General features: G+C 43.9%; 1 protein-coding gene across 1 annotated transcript; it reads left to right on the top strand.

Moving 5' to 3' along the window:
* Positions 1–8472: 8472 nt before the first annotated feature.
* SLN (sarcolipin) lies at positions 8473–8568 on the top strand. Its single transcript, XM_010156535.1, has one exon. It carries the CDS (start codon positions 8473–8475, stop codon positions 8566–8568), a length of 96 nt encoding a protein of 31 aa, XP_010154837.1.
* Positions 8569–14270: the final 5702 nt, after the last annotated feature.

The following is a 14270-nucleotide window of genomic DNA, read 5'->3' as shown; positions in this document are numbered from 1 at the left end:
TTCCTGCTCCAGGATGGCTGGACCCTTTGCTGTACACTTCCTACACATTGATAGCTACAAGGGCTATCATCAGTCTTCATGTAAGAGAGGGGAATGGTTTCACTCATATTATTTAATTAATGCTATACTATAAACAGGCATGAATTATAAGAAGGTACTTACTTACTTTATAGGTCTATCAAGCACAGCAAACATCCTAATTTTGAGAAAGCACCGTGGTGTAAAGATCTCATGCAAAGCCCACTGAAAAGAATAAAGAGATGATCATCATCCTCAAAAAGCTTTTGATGAAGGCAAATTCTAAAAAGATTTGGCTACCAGATCCCGAGGAACTTTGTGGAAACTCCCCTGAGGAAGTTTGTGGAACTCCAGGCTGTATTAGGTTAGCAGGTCAGGAAAGGTTGACATTAAGGGTGTCCTCACAGTCATACCTCCCACTAGCTACGCTATAAACCTCCCAACCTGAACACATTATGCTGTGTAACCGGGAAGATCTGCTGAATTTTTCAACCTGAGACTGCCCTAATCTCTTCCCAGTTTTTCTCTCTTCCAGGCATGTGGAAGTCATCTGGACATCAAGGCTTGACTACAGAAAGCTGCACTTTTCTGCCCATGCCTCTGACCCTGCTGCATCAAAGTCTTTCTTCCACCACCTGTAGAAATTTCCTCAGAAATTAGTTAAAAATATATATATAGACTGTGTTTCTAATTGGAATGTGTTCTTCTTCCACCACAGCTTCTACCATCACGCCCTCTCATGTATTTCTCTACTAGTTTGCAGAATGATTTTTCTTTGAACAAATGTTGACTAGATTTTTTTCTCTGTTCTCTTAGCACCTTGTATTTGTGGGCAGAAGTCTGCTGGTTCAAGCACAGTAATCGGCATCTTTGTGACCTTGACCCTGGCTGCTGAAATTAGATTTACAGACAGTTAAGCTCAAAAGCCTCTTCATAACATCCGCCAACACAGGCTGGACAAGGGAATGCCATGAGAGCATATCCCAGTACGTGGTCCTGAATACCCTCCTACCTTTTATCTTCCAGGAGACACTGCAAGGTCTGATGCTTAGCATCATTGGGAGAAACTGCCTTTTAATGCCGTTCTTTAAAACCCAGTGAAAGATGAAGGCTGGGTCCCAGAATTCAGCTCCATTCAGAACAAGTGGGAGCATGTATGAACTGAGATGTAAAATATAACCATTGTGGCTAACTTTCTACAGCATTTCTGCATTATTTCACCTCTGATATTTAATCTCTTAATGCTGTTCACTGTCTTGATTGTCCCTGGGGTGACTGGGTCACTGCTGTTGCAGGTGAATTGATGTTTTCTACACTCTTGACCTGACATTTAAAGTGGTTTGGAGACAGACAGCTATAAAAGACTAAAATTGAGGTCTCCCTTTCCTTATCCTTCTTGTCTTAACTCTCATTTGTGTTGCCTTAGAAATAATTTCAAATTGTGTTCAGGGCTGCACATGATCTTTTATTGGTCTAACTGCATTAGCACCTGGGTTTGTGGTTTGAATCATAGTATTGCAGCTCTTGACCAGTTGAAAATGTTGCACAGAAATAAGAGGAGTATCATCTGACCCCAGGCTTGTTGTGAGAAGCCTAAAATTAATAAAACTAAAAATGAAAAAAATAAAATAAACCTAATAAAAATATGACAAGAACAAGTCTAAAAATAAATGAACTCTGACAGAGACCAAGGGACTATGACTTGGCAACAATTTTAAATGTTCATGGACTTGTGGCCCATGCTTTGGTTATTATAATCTCTGAAACATTTTTCCTTGTTATGCTGGACTTTTCTGGTCATATTCATCCTGCATAACTGTGGAAATAAAAAAGCTAAATACCTTACAGAGAACAGTAAATGTCTAATTTATGTCAAATAAATTGCCAGTTGGAAGATACTTTCTCCCCATTGACTGTAGTGTGATACTGATATTGGAAGAGATTAATCCCACCCATCAGAAACTGAAAAATAGCAATGATTCCCTACCTGGCACCCATTCCCTGTTGTGTTCCTTTTGAGGAGCAGCCTCACAAACAAGGCAGCACAAAGCAAAGCTAAACATGAATGAAAGACTGTAAGAGAGAGCGCTGTGATCACTGAAATTTGGAAGTCACCAATATTTTCCGTGGTTTCTAGAAGTATGAGATTGGTGAGCAGCAAGCAACAACAATATGGGACAAGACGTTCTACTTCTGCTCTCCGCACCCAGAATATAAGTCCCTAAGACCCTCACTGTGCTGACATCTTAACCTGGAGACACTTTCCGTAGGTGCTTACATTTTTTGTCTCTGAAGCTCCCCAAGACCTGACAGACCAGCAGTGGCAGGCAGTTAGCTCTCTATCTTGTGCAGTCTTTTTCCTATCTGCTCCCAGGTAGAACAGAACTGAATCCAGATCTTTACATCCCATGAGTGTCTATCACAGTGGTCCTGCTGGGGAAGTGGGCGTTTGCTTGTGGAGTTTGCTGTGGTGTGAGGGAACAATGCCTATGGCATCTAAGGGTTTGTTAAAAGAATCTACCTTGATGTAGACAGTGAGGTGCATGCAGATGCAGTTAGTAATTACTTTTACCACTGGGTGCTCTGAATATCTAACGATTTCTCCTTTGCTTTTGCTGATCTGATGTTCCCACCCATTTTGGGACCTTTGGTTTTGTTTTACACTTCTGACAGCCCCAAAGGACACACTGATGCTAATGTAAGTGTCATACAAACTCTCTGTCAGACTGCTGGTCTGCTGGTTAGACAGTTTTACATGGGAATAATACGTGGCATGCCTGGGCAGGGATACCATGCCCTGTTGGCTTTGGAGGATGAAGAGTCCTATTCCTTGCATTGAGGAAGGAACTTGACAGTGCTCAGCCATTTAGCTTTCAAAATCAAAGGCTAAAAGGCTTTAACTCAGAGAGAAGGCTAAAACCACCTCTGACTATGGTGTCTCTCTGCAGCCCCAGGAAAGGTACCTGACTCTCAAATGATGACAGCATTTAAGACTTGCATTGACCCATAGTATCCTCTATTAGCTAACTCAAACAACTGCCTACTTGCCCTGTGACTGGTATCAACCCTGTTCTTGGGAATTCAGGTAGGTTCATCTACTAAAAATACAGACTTCTGCCATCTGGCCAAGTCCAGCCTTCATAGCCTCCCCCAGAATCCCTTTGGAGGTAGTCAGTGTGATCTGTGGAGTTTAGGGCGGCTGACCCTACAGCAATCTACAATAGGAAGGTGACCTCAGTGTGTGAAGTGCCTCTTTTCCCTTCACTCACTCTTTTAAGGGAGTCTGACCGGGTCTGTGGGAGGCTCTGTGCTTAGTCACACAGCCATCACGCTGAGAGCTGTTGGTCTCACACCTTCCTGGCAGGTAGGATCCTGCTGCTGCTGCTGCTGCTATGAATTCTGCTGAGAGCCTAAAAAGGCGATGCAATAATGCTCAGGCTCCTTCACATGTGTTCTGCCCAGTAACTTTTTGTGGAGTGGTGGCATCTCTTTAGAAGTCCTGTAAATCACCAGATGTAAGACCTGCTGAGCAATTTTAAGTGATGGTTGTTTTTATTTCACATAGTAAGACATGGTAGTTATGTGTGAAATACATACTGTGATTACAAGTACACTATATTGCTGCAAAACTGAGTTCATACAGAGAAGCCATCAGCACTTCAAGTGGATTTTCTAAGAAGATACTCGTGATTACACTAGAGAGTAGGAGTAAATTTAAAAATGAACAATAATTAGCAGATTAAAAAATATATATACTGCACTTAGTGAGAAAGGTAATGATGAGAGAAAAATGAACCTAATCTGCTCTAACTATGTAAGAATGCCTTTGAAAGATTATGTGCTACTTGAGTAGTAGGCTGGGAAGAACTTGAGATAGTCACAGCAACTTTAAATATAGACTAGATTCTTAAGTTTGAGTATGCGAGGCATGAAGAGGGAACTTTGGCATGGGCCACGTGAAAGTTGAGAACATCAGATCTATCAGAAAAAAGAAGAAAAAAGTGCCAACAAGAAAAATACTCACCACGGTATCTAAACTTCTGGGTTCGAATTTAAAGTAAACCATTTAGTTAATTTTCCTCTTTCTCCTCTTTCTACTTTCTTAATCAGTATTAAATCACTTGGTCAAATAAACCATCCTTTTATAGATATGGCCTTTAAGGTCTTTGGGCTCTTTGTTCATAAACATCAGGAGTGTGGTTTGTTGGGGCAGGTCAGAAGTCTCAGCCTCTGGCAGCTACAGGCACTAACCTATGGCATATTGAAGTCAGATGTTCAGGCACCGGTTGGATTTACAGTTGACATCCAGGCACATTCCACAGCTCAGGCGTGTTTATTAGTACCCCCTGTTCAGTGCTAAGTCCTTTTTTTTTTTTCACAAGTCTTTGTGTGTGTACACATATATATTCTCTCAGATGGCGTCAAAAGTAAACGTAACATAGTTTGCCTCTTGTAAAGTTACTAGGGACTAGCTCTGTCAATCAAAATGTGTTTCTTAGCTTGTCAGCCTCAATTCTAGCAAATGAGCTGCCTTCAAAATGCTGATAGGTTGAGGAAAGTTACTTTCTCTGCTTTATGGAATATTTGAATTTGTTATTTCATTTTTGCAATGCTGCAAGTATGTCTGATGTTGTATAGAGAAGGTGAACACGTTGTCTGGTCTACAACTATGTTGTATAGAGAAGGTGAACACGTTGCCTGGTCTACAACTATTCACGGAATGAGCCATCACAGCTGCAGGAACAGACCCTTGTCTTGAAGGGACACAGTCACGGTTTGAGCAACAGGGAGCCATAAACCCAACACTTAAGCAGTTTGTAGTCCCAGTCTAGAAATCTCAATAGGCTGAATCCCAAAATTTTGAGGATAGCCAGGAAAAGATCATGTACCATTTGCTCTGTTTCTGTATCCTTTCCCTGAATTCCCCTACAAGCCAGTGTGTTGGGTTAGGTGAACCTTTGTTCTGGTCAACTAATGAATTCTTGTGGTCCCATATGCTTTTCCATGGTCTCCTGCAAGATCCTCAGCACAAAAGTGAGGAAAACATGTTCCTGTAGAGAAAAAGGAAGGGTATACAAGAGTTAGGGTGTTTATCATGAGTGATGATTAATGACATTTATAGTGCTGTTTCCCTATTTTGAAGAAGGGAAGTTTTCCAGCTGTCATGGATGAGTCCAAGATGAAGGAGGTGAACTGAGACAGGGCAGGAAGGGGCTCCCTATCAGTATGGAAGTGCAGATACAGGCCTGGGGACCAGAGCTGAGGGGTTCCAGTTAAAGAAAGACAGGTTTTGAGTTTTCTGTTGGCAGAGAGTAAAATAAACCCCAAGATCTCCAAGATGCACAGCCCAAAGGGAACATTTGGGCAACAATATGCAACATTTAATAATTAGGATTAAAGGCACTTAAATGTTTCACCCTTTTCCTGGGGGATATTTAAATGATTCAAGGTGAAGTGAATTAGCCATTGCAAAAGAAATCGAGAGATTTCTTCTTCAGAACATGCTGGGGAAGGGAATAGCCTAGGGCAGTTTCCTGGCAGACATACACCCCCAGGCAGAGTGGGAGCATTTTGAATCAGAATTTCCCAAATCCCCTATAAGTATGGGGCAGGTTTGCCCAAGACCAGAAGAGCGTGAATCTCAATAGGACCCTACAAACCTACTTAGGCATCTAACTCCTGAATGAGGCATGGGCTAAGCCTTGGCTCTTTCATCGGTGTATTTTAGCAGAGGACTCCCACACAGCATGTCGGGTTTTGTGAACGTGCTGCCTGGGTGCCTAGGAGGGCAGTGGCAAGGCAGTCAACCAATAAAAGGGAAGAATTCGACAGTTCTCACCCTCCTCCTCCCTCCCAAGTTTGCATGGGGGAGGCTATTTAGGGAGATCATCCAGCAAAACCCAAGAAACCCTCCCCTCCACACCCCTGGTTACCCGCAGCTATTTGTTTTGTTGTGTTTTTCATCGGGTTGGTTTCCAGCCAGCCGGCCTCCCTCACCGGGGCATCACTCCCTGACGTGAGTGCTGACGCTGGTGCGAAGGGTGAAGCCTGGGAGCTGATGGAGGGGGCCCGTCACAGCAAGCTTGGGTGCTGTGAGCTGCACTACCTCCCAGCGTGCCCGCCTATAAATATACGAAAGGCCCCAGAATCAGTAAATAATCTGCATACTATCTACAATGCCGTGTTTGGCAGCGAGAACAAGGCCAGCATTGTGGATAGCTTTACACACAAACCTGATCTGGATCCTCGTGCTCCTCCAGCAGCACCGTGTTGCAGACGTGACCCCTCTGCCTTCCGTGGAATTACTCGTGTCATTCACCCGAAGCACACGCTCCGAACGGGGGGAAACCCACGGCAGCACAAGGCTGAGAGAGTCTGCTCGCGGTTCAGTCCAGCCCACTCTGTGGGGACTCTCAGCTGTACGGATTTAAAGGAAACACATAGCCATTTCTTTTTGTTCACGTGTATATCAAGTTCTAGCACTGCCAGGGGCACAGTTAAGGCAAGGTGGGGATTACAGATACCTAGGCTGCAGAGCAGTGTGCTTTCTGAGACAAAACATTGTCGGGTGGCAGAAATTCTTCTGTGTATGCTCAGGCAGACGGACATTAACATCAGCATTGACAATCAGTGAGAGAAGGGCATGCAGGTTAGTCAGCAGCTCTTTAAAGCAGCAGATTGTGCTTTTCAGACCTCCTAGTCCCTAACATTTCTATCCTGAAAATGATCCTGGATTTCAGGAGTCACTTTCTTTTAAATGCCTATGAACTTGAGAAGCTGTGGGGACTACAGGCATATAGGTAACTGTGTAGAAAGGGCTCCATACACTGGGAATTGTCTTGAGAGATCCTGAAATCTGCACGCAGACTTCTGCAAGTGGCTCTTTCTTCCCTTTTCCCCATCTTGAGCATGGAGACACCAACGGGCCAAAAGAAATTCTCTGTAAAATCCCATTGGGTCCCAGGGGCTGCACAGAGCTCTGCTCTTAGCGCAGCACCATGTCAGAAGAACTAAAACAAGCAAATCAGCCCACAGAGCCCCCTGCATAAACAGCCTTAACCAAACCCCGCAGCCCAGTTTAGCCCTTTTAAAATATTTTGGGGGTGATGTCAGCACTTGGGTTGCCAATGCACTTGTTGCTCTCCTCCCTCAGCCTACTTTAGTTCCCACACAGGGACGGGGCATCCAGACCAAGTGGGAGATAGGCAGAAGCTTGGAGGAAAATAATATCTGCAGTGACCCAAAGTCCAGAGGCAGAACTACTGGGCTCTGTTTACCTCCTCAAGGTAAAAAACTTGGCTTACTTATTAGGTCAGATTTTCTCTTGACCAAGAACATAGAGGGCTGGCAACATAACTTGGGAATGTAGGAATTTGTTAACTGCATGCACTGTTTTTAATACTTAATCTGCAAACTAAAGCAGTTTCTATTTAAACTCTGTCTTTATGCTGGTATGGTCGCAGAGCTTCTCTTGTTTGCACGATAGATGCTACAGCCTAATCTGGCTCCTCTGCTGAGATTTTAGTTGTGTGGCTGAAATTCTTTGTCTAGAGTTTATGCCTCATTACTTTAAAGGCTTTTATTTTATTTACATGGCATACAGACGATGGCATGATATTCATGATAAAGTATTCTCATTTCTGTTCATGAACTCAAAAAACATATAAAACTCAAAACTTGCTGTGATAAAGTAAGTAAAAACAATAACTGACAGAAAACTTTTTAAATACAACTTGAATGGGATTTCTGAAGTAAGAGATCTATAACAGTTTGAAAGTGCAGGAAAGTCAGGAGGAATTTGAGAAAATGCAATTTCATCCATAAGATTAACTCACAAAGTTTATGTTGTTCTTCAGAAATGAAAATGTCTAACCTCAGGTCCTCCCTTTACTTTTAGTGGTAACATAAATAATTCAGATTTATTAGTCTTTCTTTATAAAAGAATAGTTTGGATCTAGTTTCTATACAAAAATGAAAATGTGCCAACAAATACAGGAATTTAAAGAACTCTACACAGTACTATATTTACAGCGTGTATCTGTTGAAAGAAATAAAAGGGGCTTGAGCAATATTTATTTGAAAATGCTTGTACAAACAGGGCTAATTTCCAAGGACTGCTCACCCCTGTGCAGTGTATTTTGGGCGACACTGAGAACGCTCCTTGTCAAATGCTGGAAATCAAAGAAGGCGATAAGCTGCCAGAGATAGCTTTTACTTTTTAGCGTCCTCGGTGCTTACTAACTTCTAGCCACTGAAACAACATTTATTTTCACCAATATAAATACTCTGCTGACCCTGCCACCTTCATGCATCTGTTCTTCACATATTTGTCTTTTTTTCTTAAAAGAGCCCGTGACCTGAAGGTTGAGCTCAAGGACGCTCCCAAGCAAGTCACTGACGTTCTCCCTCTGCTCTGCCTGTTGGCCTCTGCTCCGCCCTGATTACTCCCGAAAAATGGAGCGATCCACACAAGAACTTTTCCTCAACTTCATGATTGTCTTGATTACTGTATTGCTCATGTGGCTCCTTGTGAAGTCTTATCAGGATTAAGGGACAGTCAGAAACTCTGGGAGGTGATTTAAGTGTGTGTCTCCGCAGACATAAGCAACACCCACAGCACCCCGCTGTGATTAGCTTTCAGTCAATTGAGGATGGCGTCAGGTTTTTTTTACTCTCTCATATCTGTTGCCCGTGCTAATGTTTGTGATGGGTCTATGATGGTGTAATTATTTTATTCTGCAGTGATCCAGCTGTAAAATGTAAAATGCAAGATCCTTAGGAACTGTTCAACGTGGCTGTGTCCTCTGGTAGTTACTGTGAATGCTGTAAGCCCCTGCCCGCCATGCCAGCTCGTTTGGCGCCTGCGTTAGGTTCTCGAGGGTGTAGCACTGCAGTATGCGATGTAACCGTCTGTGTTAACCAGCCTAAGAGGCGCAAACTTGCTTCGCAAAAAGGAATGTGAAACCTCTACTCTCCCTTGCTTGTTCTCACTTAAATAAAGAACATGTAAAACCATTTTTTGTAGCATTCCTTATCCCTCCTCTGGCTTGACTGTTGTTCACTGATGTTAACAGGTGGTACCATGCGGGTCTGGTGGTTTGCTTGTTCCCCTGACCTGTACTTTTACATGTGCTTTGTTTAAAATTGCTGTAGAGTGGAAATCCTGTGGGTTTCCAGGATTTCTACATGTGCACAGCCACATGAATGAGCTGTTCAGGTCACTTTTTTGTTCAGAGTGACTTACGCTGTTGGCGCCTCTGGACGTTGACTTCAAAGAGAACCCCTGTCCCACCAGGACATTGCCAATAATTGCATTTTCTGAAGCTGGATTTCAGGCAGGGTTTCCCAGGATCCTATTTTTGGCCAAGCTATGCTTGGAGCAGTGCCTGGAGGGATGAGCCGGGTCGGTTGCAGGCGCAAGACTTGCGGAGAGCCGTGCCTGGGGTGGCAGTCCCCTGTGTCCGCTGCGGCATGCCAAGCGCTGCGGCACGGCGTGCTCGGCCTCGGCAGGACAAGGCGTGAGTGTGTCTGGGTCGCTGTGATGGTGTCGTCGCCCGCTAAAAAATCTTGAGCCAGCTTGAATTGCCCGCATTCCCTGGGTTTGTGAAATGAGTAATTAAACTCCTCCTAGGCATTCCCCATCTGTTATTTTAACGGCTTCAGAGAATCAGTATCTCCTACAAACCACAGCTTCCTGCAGGAGGGCAGTTAGCTGTGTGCCACACTGCTGATACAGACTGCCTTCTCCTCCAGGAGCCTGCAAGCAGCAGGCAGCATCGCAGGGTTGCGCTGGGCTGCTCAAGGCTGGGCTCTGGTATGGTGAGGCGGAGCGGTGCTGGCTGTGACGGCTGGGACTCCGGCTGGGCTTTAAGGAAACACAGCAGACGTCGTGGTAGCACCACTTGTTCAGTGTGTGTGTTGCTTCAAGATTGTTAGCAAATGACCCATTGCCAGTGCATTGGTACTGCCCTCCCAGGGTTGCAGTCACCCCCACTGCAGCTGGTGCCACTCATCCTCCCAGTCAAGAAATCCCCGCTCCAGTGCAAGAATAAAAATTGCCTCTTGTTTACTCTTGGCTATGACTGAGGAAACAGCGTTTCCAGAGGTAGCAATTTTTTTTGTGAGAAAACCGAGGCATTGAAATGAGCTTTTGCTGGCAGTGGACGCAGCCTTCCTCTGCAGCCCTCCTTGCACAAGATGCTGCTATCACTGATTTACACGGTCGGTTTGTGTTCGTAAGCTTGGCTAAGGCATGCAGCAGTAGCTGGAGAAGGACATGGAAAGATCTATTTTTAAATACAGTGAATACTTGATAATTCAGTATGAAAGATTCTCTTTCACCAGCTGTGATTCCCTACCCCAGCTGAACATGGTGTCTTCATCCAGAATTACCAGACCTTCCCTGGGTCTTAAAAACAAAATTTCATTTTCTCGTGCATTGTGGCTTTCACAGGGGATCTCACTGCTGTGCACCAGTCCCACCTGGCAGGGCTGAGGCTTTTCTGCCAGTCCCAGAGCCCATGGCCACTGCCCAGGAAGGGCAACGGCATGAGCAAATTGACATGTTTGCGCTCATCTCAGGCTAGCAATGGAAAACATAGAGGTATGGGTTTCACTGTCTGAACCAGAAGTGGTTCAGCAACAACTCAAGGTGATCCTAGCAATGTTCAGGTACGAAGAGAAAACTCTAGAGGGTTGAGTCATCCACAACTTTTACCCATCAGCCTTTTTTGAGAGTAGACATGCATCTAACTTTGACAGTATGGTTAAGGTAAAGCACCCCAGACAGGTTTCTAGAAGTGAGAATACCAGTCTAAGCGGTTCCCTTTTCAGGCTTTTATAACTTTTAAGGAGATTTTGAATGAGATAAGCTATTTGCTTAAGTCACTTGCCTGAAACTGAAGAAAAAGGCAGTTCAGCTGTTAGTGGCAGATGCTGCAAAGAGCCGTAACTGTGCAGGGGCACAGGCACAACAGAGTCAAAGAGCATCAGCCAGATACACATATACAGACAAAATTTCCCAGTTTGAGGGACCTTAATGCAGATATTTGGTGTGAACCTTGAGTCTCAAACTCTCCGTTATCCTAGTGCTTGCCAAGAAGCCTTGGAAGAGAGGTGGCTCTCCATAAGCCATGATGATGTATGTTACCAGTGTTTTCCATCCCTTCACAGTGTAAGGGAGATCAAGAACACCAGAGGACTTCTGGGCTAACAGTGATTTCTCTTTAGTTTATCAGTAAAATTATTTTAAGTAATAATTTTATTGAAACTGTACTTCAAAGTAGCTGCTCTAACTCCTCCAGCTGTCCTGGGCAAACTGTTCTAGTGCTTGACCACCTTCCCAGTAAAAAAGCTTTTTCTTATGTTTAAATGTAATTCTGGCATTTCAGGTTGTGTCCATTGCCTCTTGTCTTATCACTGGGCACCACTGAGAAGAGACTATCTTCTTTGTTCCCTCCCACCAGATATTTGCATTCATTGACAAGGTCCCCCTGAACCGTCTCTTCTCCAGGCTGAACAGTCCCAGCTGCCTCAGTCTTTTCTCATATGTCAGATGGTCCAGTCCCTTCATCATCTTTATGACCCTTTACTCCACTCTCTCCAGTATGCCCACGTCTCTCTCGTACTGGGAAGCCCATTCCAGATGTGTCTCACCAGTCCTGAGCAGAGGGGAAGGATGATCTTCCTCAATCTACTGCAATGCTCTGCCTGATGCATCTCAGGAGGCTGTTTGGCTGTATGGCTGTTTGGCCATAAAGGCCCATTGCTGTCTCATGGTCAGCTTGATGCCCTTGATGAGCATTTCCCCAGTGTTGACCTTCATGGGGTTCCTGTTGGCTCATTTTAGCAGCCTGTTGAGCAGGACAACACTCTGGTGTATCACTCACTCCTTTCAGTTCTATATCTTTACTTTACATCTTTCAATACATACATTTACATGCTTTACATCATTTTAATTAACCCATACCTGTTTTAAGCTGCAGATGTCTATCCCCTCTTTGTGGGCCCTTACACATTATGAATCATGTACCATGAAAAGTGTTTATTATGCAAGCTCTCTTTTATACCTGCAAGCTTCTTTTTAAAAAATATATAGATATATTAATATGTATAAATACATTTACACATATAGATGTAAGTATATCAACATCTGACCTGCTCTAAGTGTTACACATAGTGAGCACAGGACATGAATGCAGCAAAGTACCCTCTCATGGAGAGGATTGTCAAGATGATGCTATACTTACCCTGTTTCCTCTCCCATCCCACCTACTTTGTTAAAAAAACACTGTGTAGCACCTCAGGAACTGCCAATGACAACTAAAACAGTGGCTGCTCATGACTTTGACCTGACGTGAACAAGGCAATTTTTATGCTGGCATCTAAGTACAGATTAATTAGCCTCACCCAGAACCAGAAGTTCAGCAGTGGCCTTTCCGTTCACTTTGCTGGGCTTTGGATCAGACCATAGCTACCTAATTTCAGATGTTCAGATTTCAGAAGTTTGGCTCTAGGCCTGGTAATTTGGAATTGGTAAGCACTCAGCACTTCACTCAACAGAAACTAGAAACAGGATGTTCAACATGCTTTTGGGAAAAAACAGACCACTAGTCTGTGTGTCTGGATACCAATCTAGAAACCAAATTTTAGGCAACAAGACTTGAAACTTTGACTAAACATTAGAAAATTGTTCAGTGAGGTTTACCGAAACCCTTTTATCAATCAATTAGAAGGGTTTTCAGTTGAAACTGGCTTCTCTATTTTTTTTCAAGAAGATTGTTTTTATCAAGGAAAGCTAAAATTTGTCAAAGACAAACACCATTCTTGAAAACCAACCGTGTCCATTTTGCTTATGAATGTCTTGGCTGCTGTAGACTCTGTGGCCTGTGCCACCTTTCTCCTTTGTTGACAGATTCCAAGTCAGGCAGGTTCTTTATCCTGTGTGACATAACCAACCACTCTCATGATGGGTCACCTCCAAGTCACAGGGTAGGAAACTGCTATGCAATGAGAGAGATAAGAATGGAAATAAGAAAGTGATTGATGCCGAGGAACTGCATGTGCTGCATTTCTAAATGGGTTGATTAGAAACCATTTCTTGCTGACAGGTTTTTCATTTGCAAAAATTCACTCAAAATTCATTTTTCTGTGGGGAAAAAAGAAATGGACACTGTGTAAGCTCTGTGTGTGTCTGCTCAGTAGATGACATAAAAGAGAATGAAAGGCAAACCCCAAGTTTCTCAACCTTATCACAACAGCTTTCCTGTTCATGCATATAAGTTTTCTTTGGACCAAACCAAGAACATGTGAAGCATAAATAACTTTCTTGCTACACAGCAAGTCCAGCATGGTTCTATTTATACAACTGCATTTGGAAGTGTCCCAAAGGCGATAGGCGCCCTTGCAATTCAAGAAGAACTTTGCACAATAATTATCTATATTTTGGTGGTGCAGTGAGCTAGAAGGGATCAAGAAGACTGACAGCTGCTGACACCTTGGGGTGCCATTGCGGGGGCTCCTAAATCATTCTTCACCTCCACAGCTGAGCCAGTTTGCCTCTTGTGTGTAGGGTTTACCCACAGATTAGCGTCTCACAGGTCTGAGCTGGAAAAGCCTTTGGCGCGTTTCCCAGGGCCGTATACAGCTGGTGCTCAAGCCAATCAACTCTGACCTCTTAGCTTAACAGTTCAGCTGTCAGCTTCTAAAGAGAGATGACAGCATTTTCAAGCAGGCTCCATTATGCTTATCAGCTAATGCTAATCTCTACTCGCACTGGGCTGATCTCTCTGCCTCATGGCCAGAATGCTACACGGACTACCACGTCATGCCCTGTTCATGTCTGCTCTGTGCTTCTGTCCCTGCCCGTGGGTACGAAGGCCTGAATGGGGGAGGGGCTTAGGAGGGGCTTAATCCCTTGTGGAGACGTGCCTTGCGAGAAGGGCTCCTGGAGGAGATCCTAACTAGTGCTCCTATAAAACAGCATATTTCTACATGCACTTGGCATGACTTTGGTTTTGCACATTACTGTGACAGCCTGGCCTAAATGCATCCTCCAAAACATCTAGTGGAGTGACGCAATTCCTTAATCAAAACTGTGGGACATGCTGAGCAATAAATAATCTAGAATGGATTCTGCATGCACCTATTTTCCCTGCAGTATTCAACCACAGAGCTGCTCAGCTTCTTGTCCAAAGTTATCTGTGGGCATATCTGAAATCTGGATGTAATTTTTCAAATACCTGCAGTGCAGT

Source organism: Eurypyga helias, unplaced genomic scaffold (genome assembly GCF_000690775.1).
Source record: "Eurypyga helias isolate BGI_N326 unplaced genomic scaffold, ASM69077v1 scaffold2028, whole genome shotgun sequence".
Taxonomy (NCBI): Eukaryota; Metazoa; Chordata; class Aves; order Eurypygiformes; family Eurypygidae; genus Eurypyga; species Eurypyga helias.
Note: the sequence above shows the minus strand (reverse complement) of the source record. Positions and strands in the feature narration are given on the sequence as shown.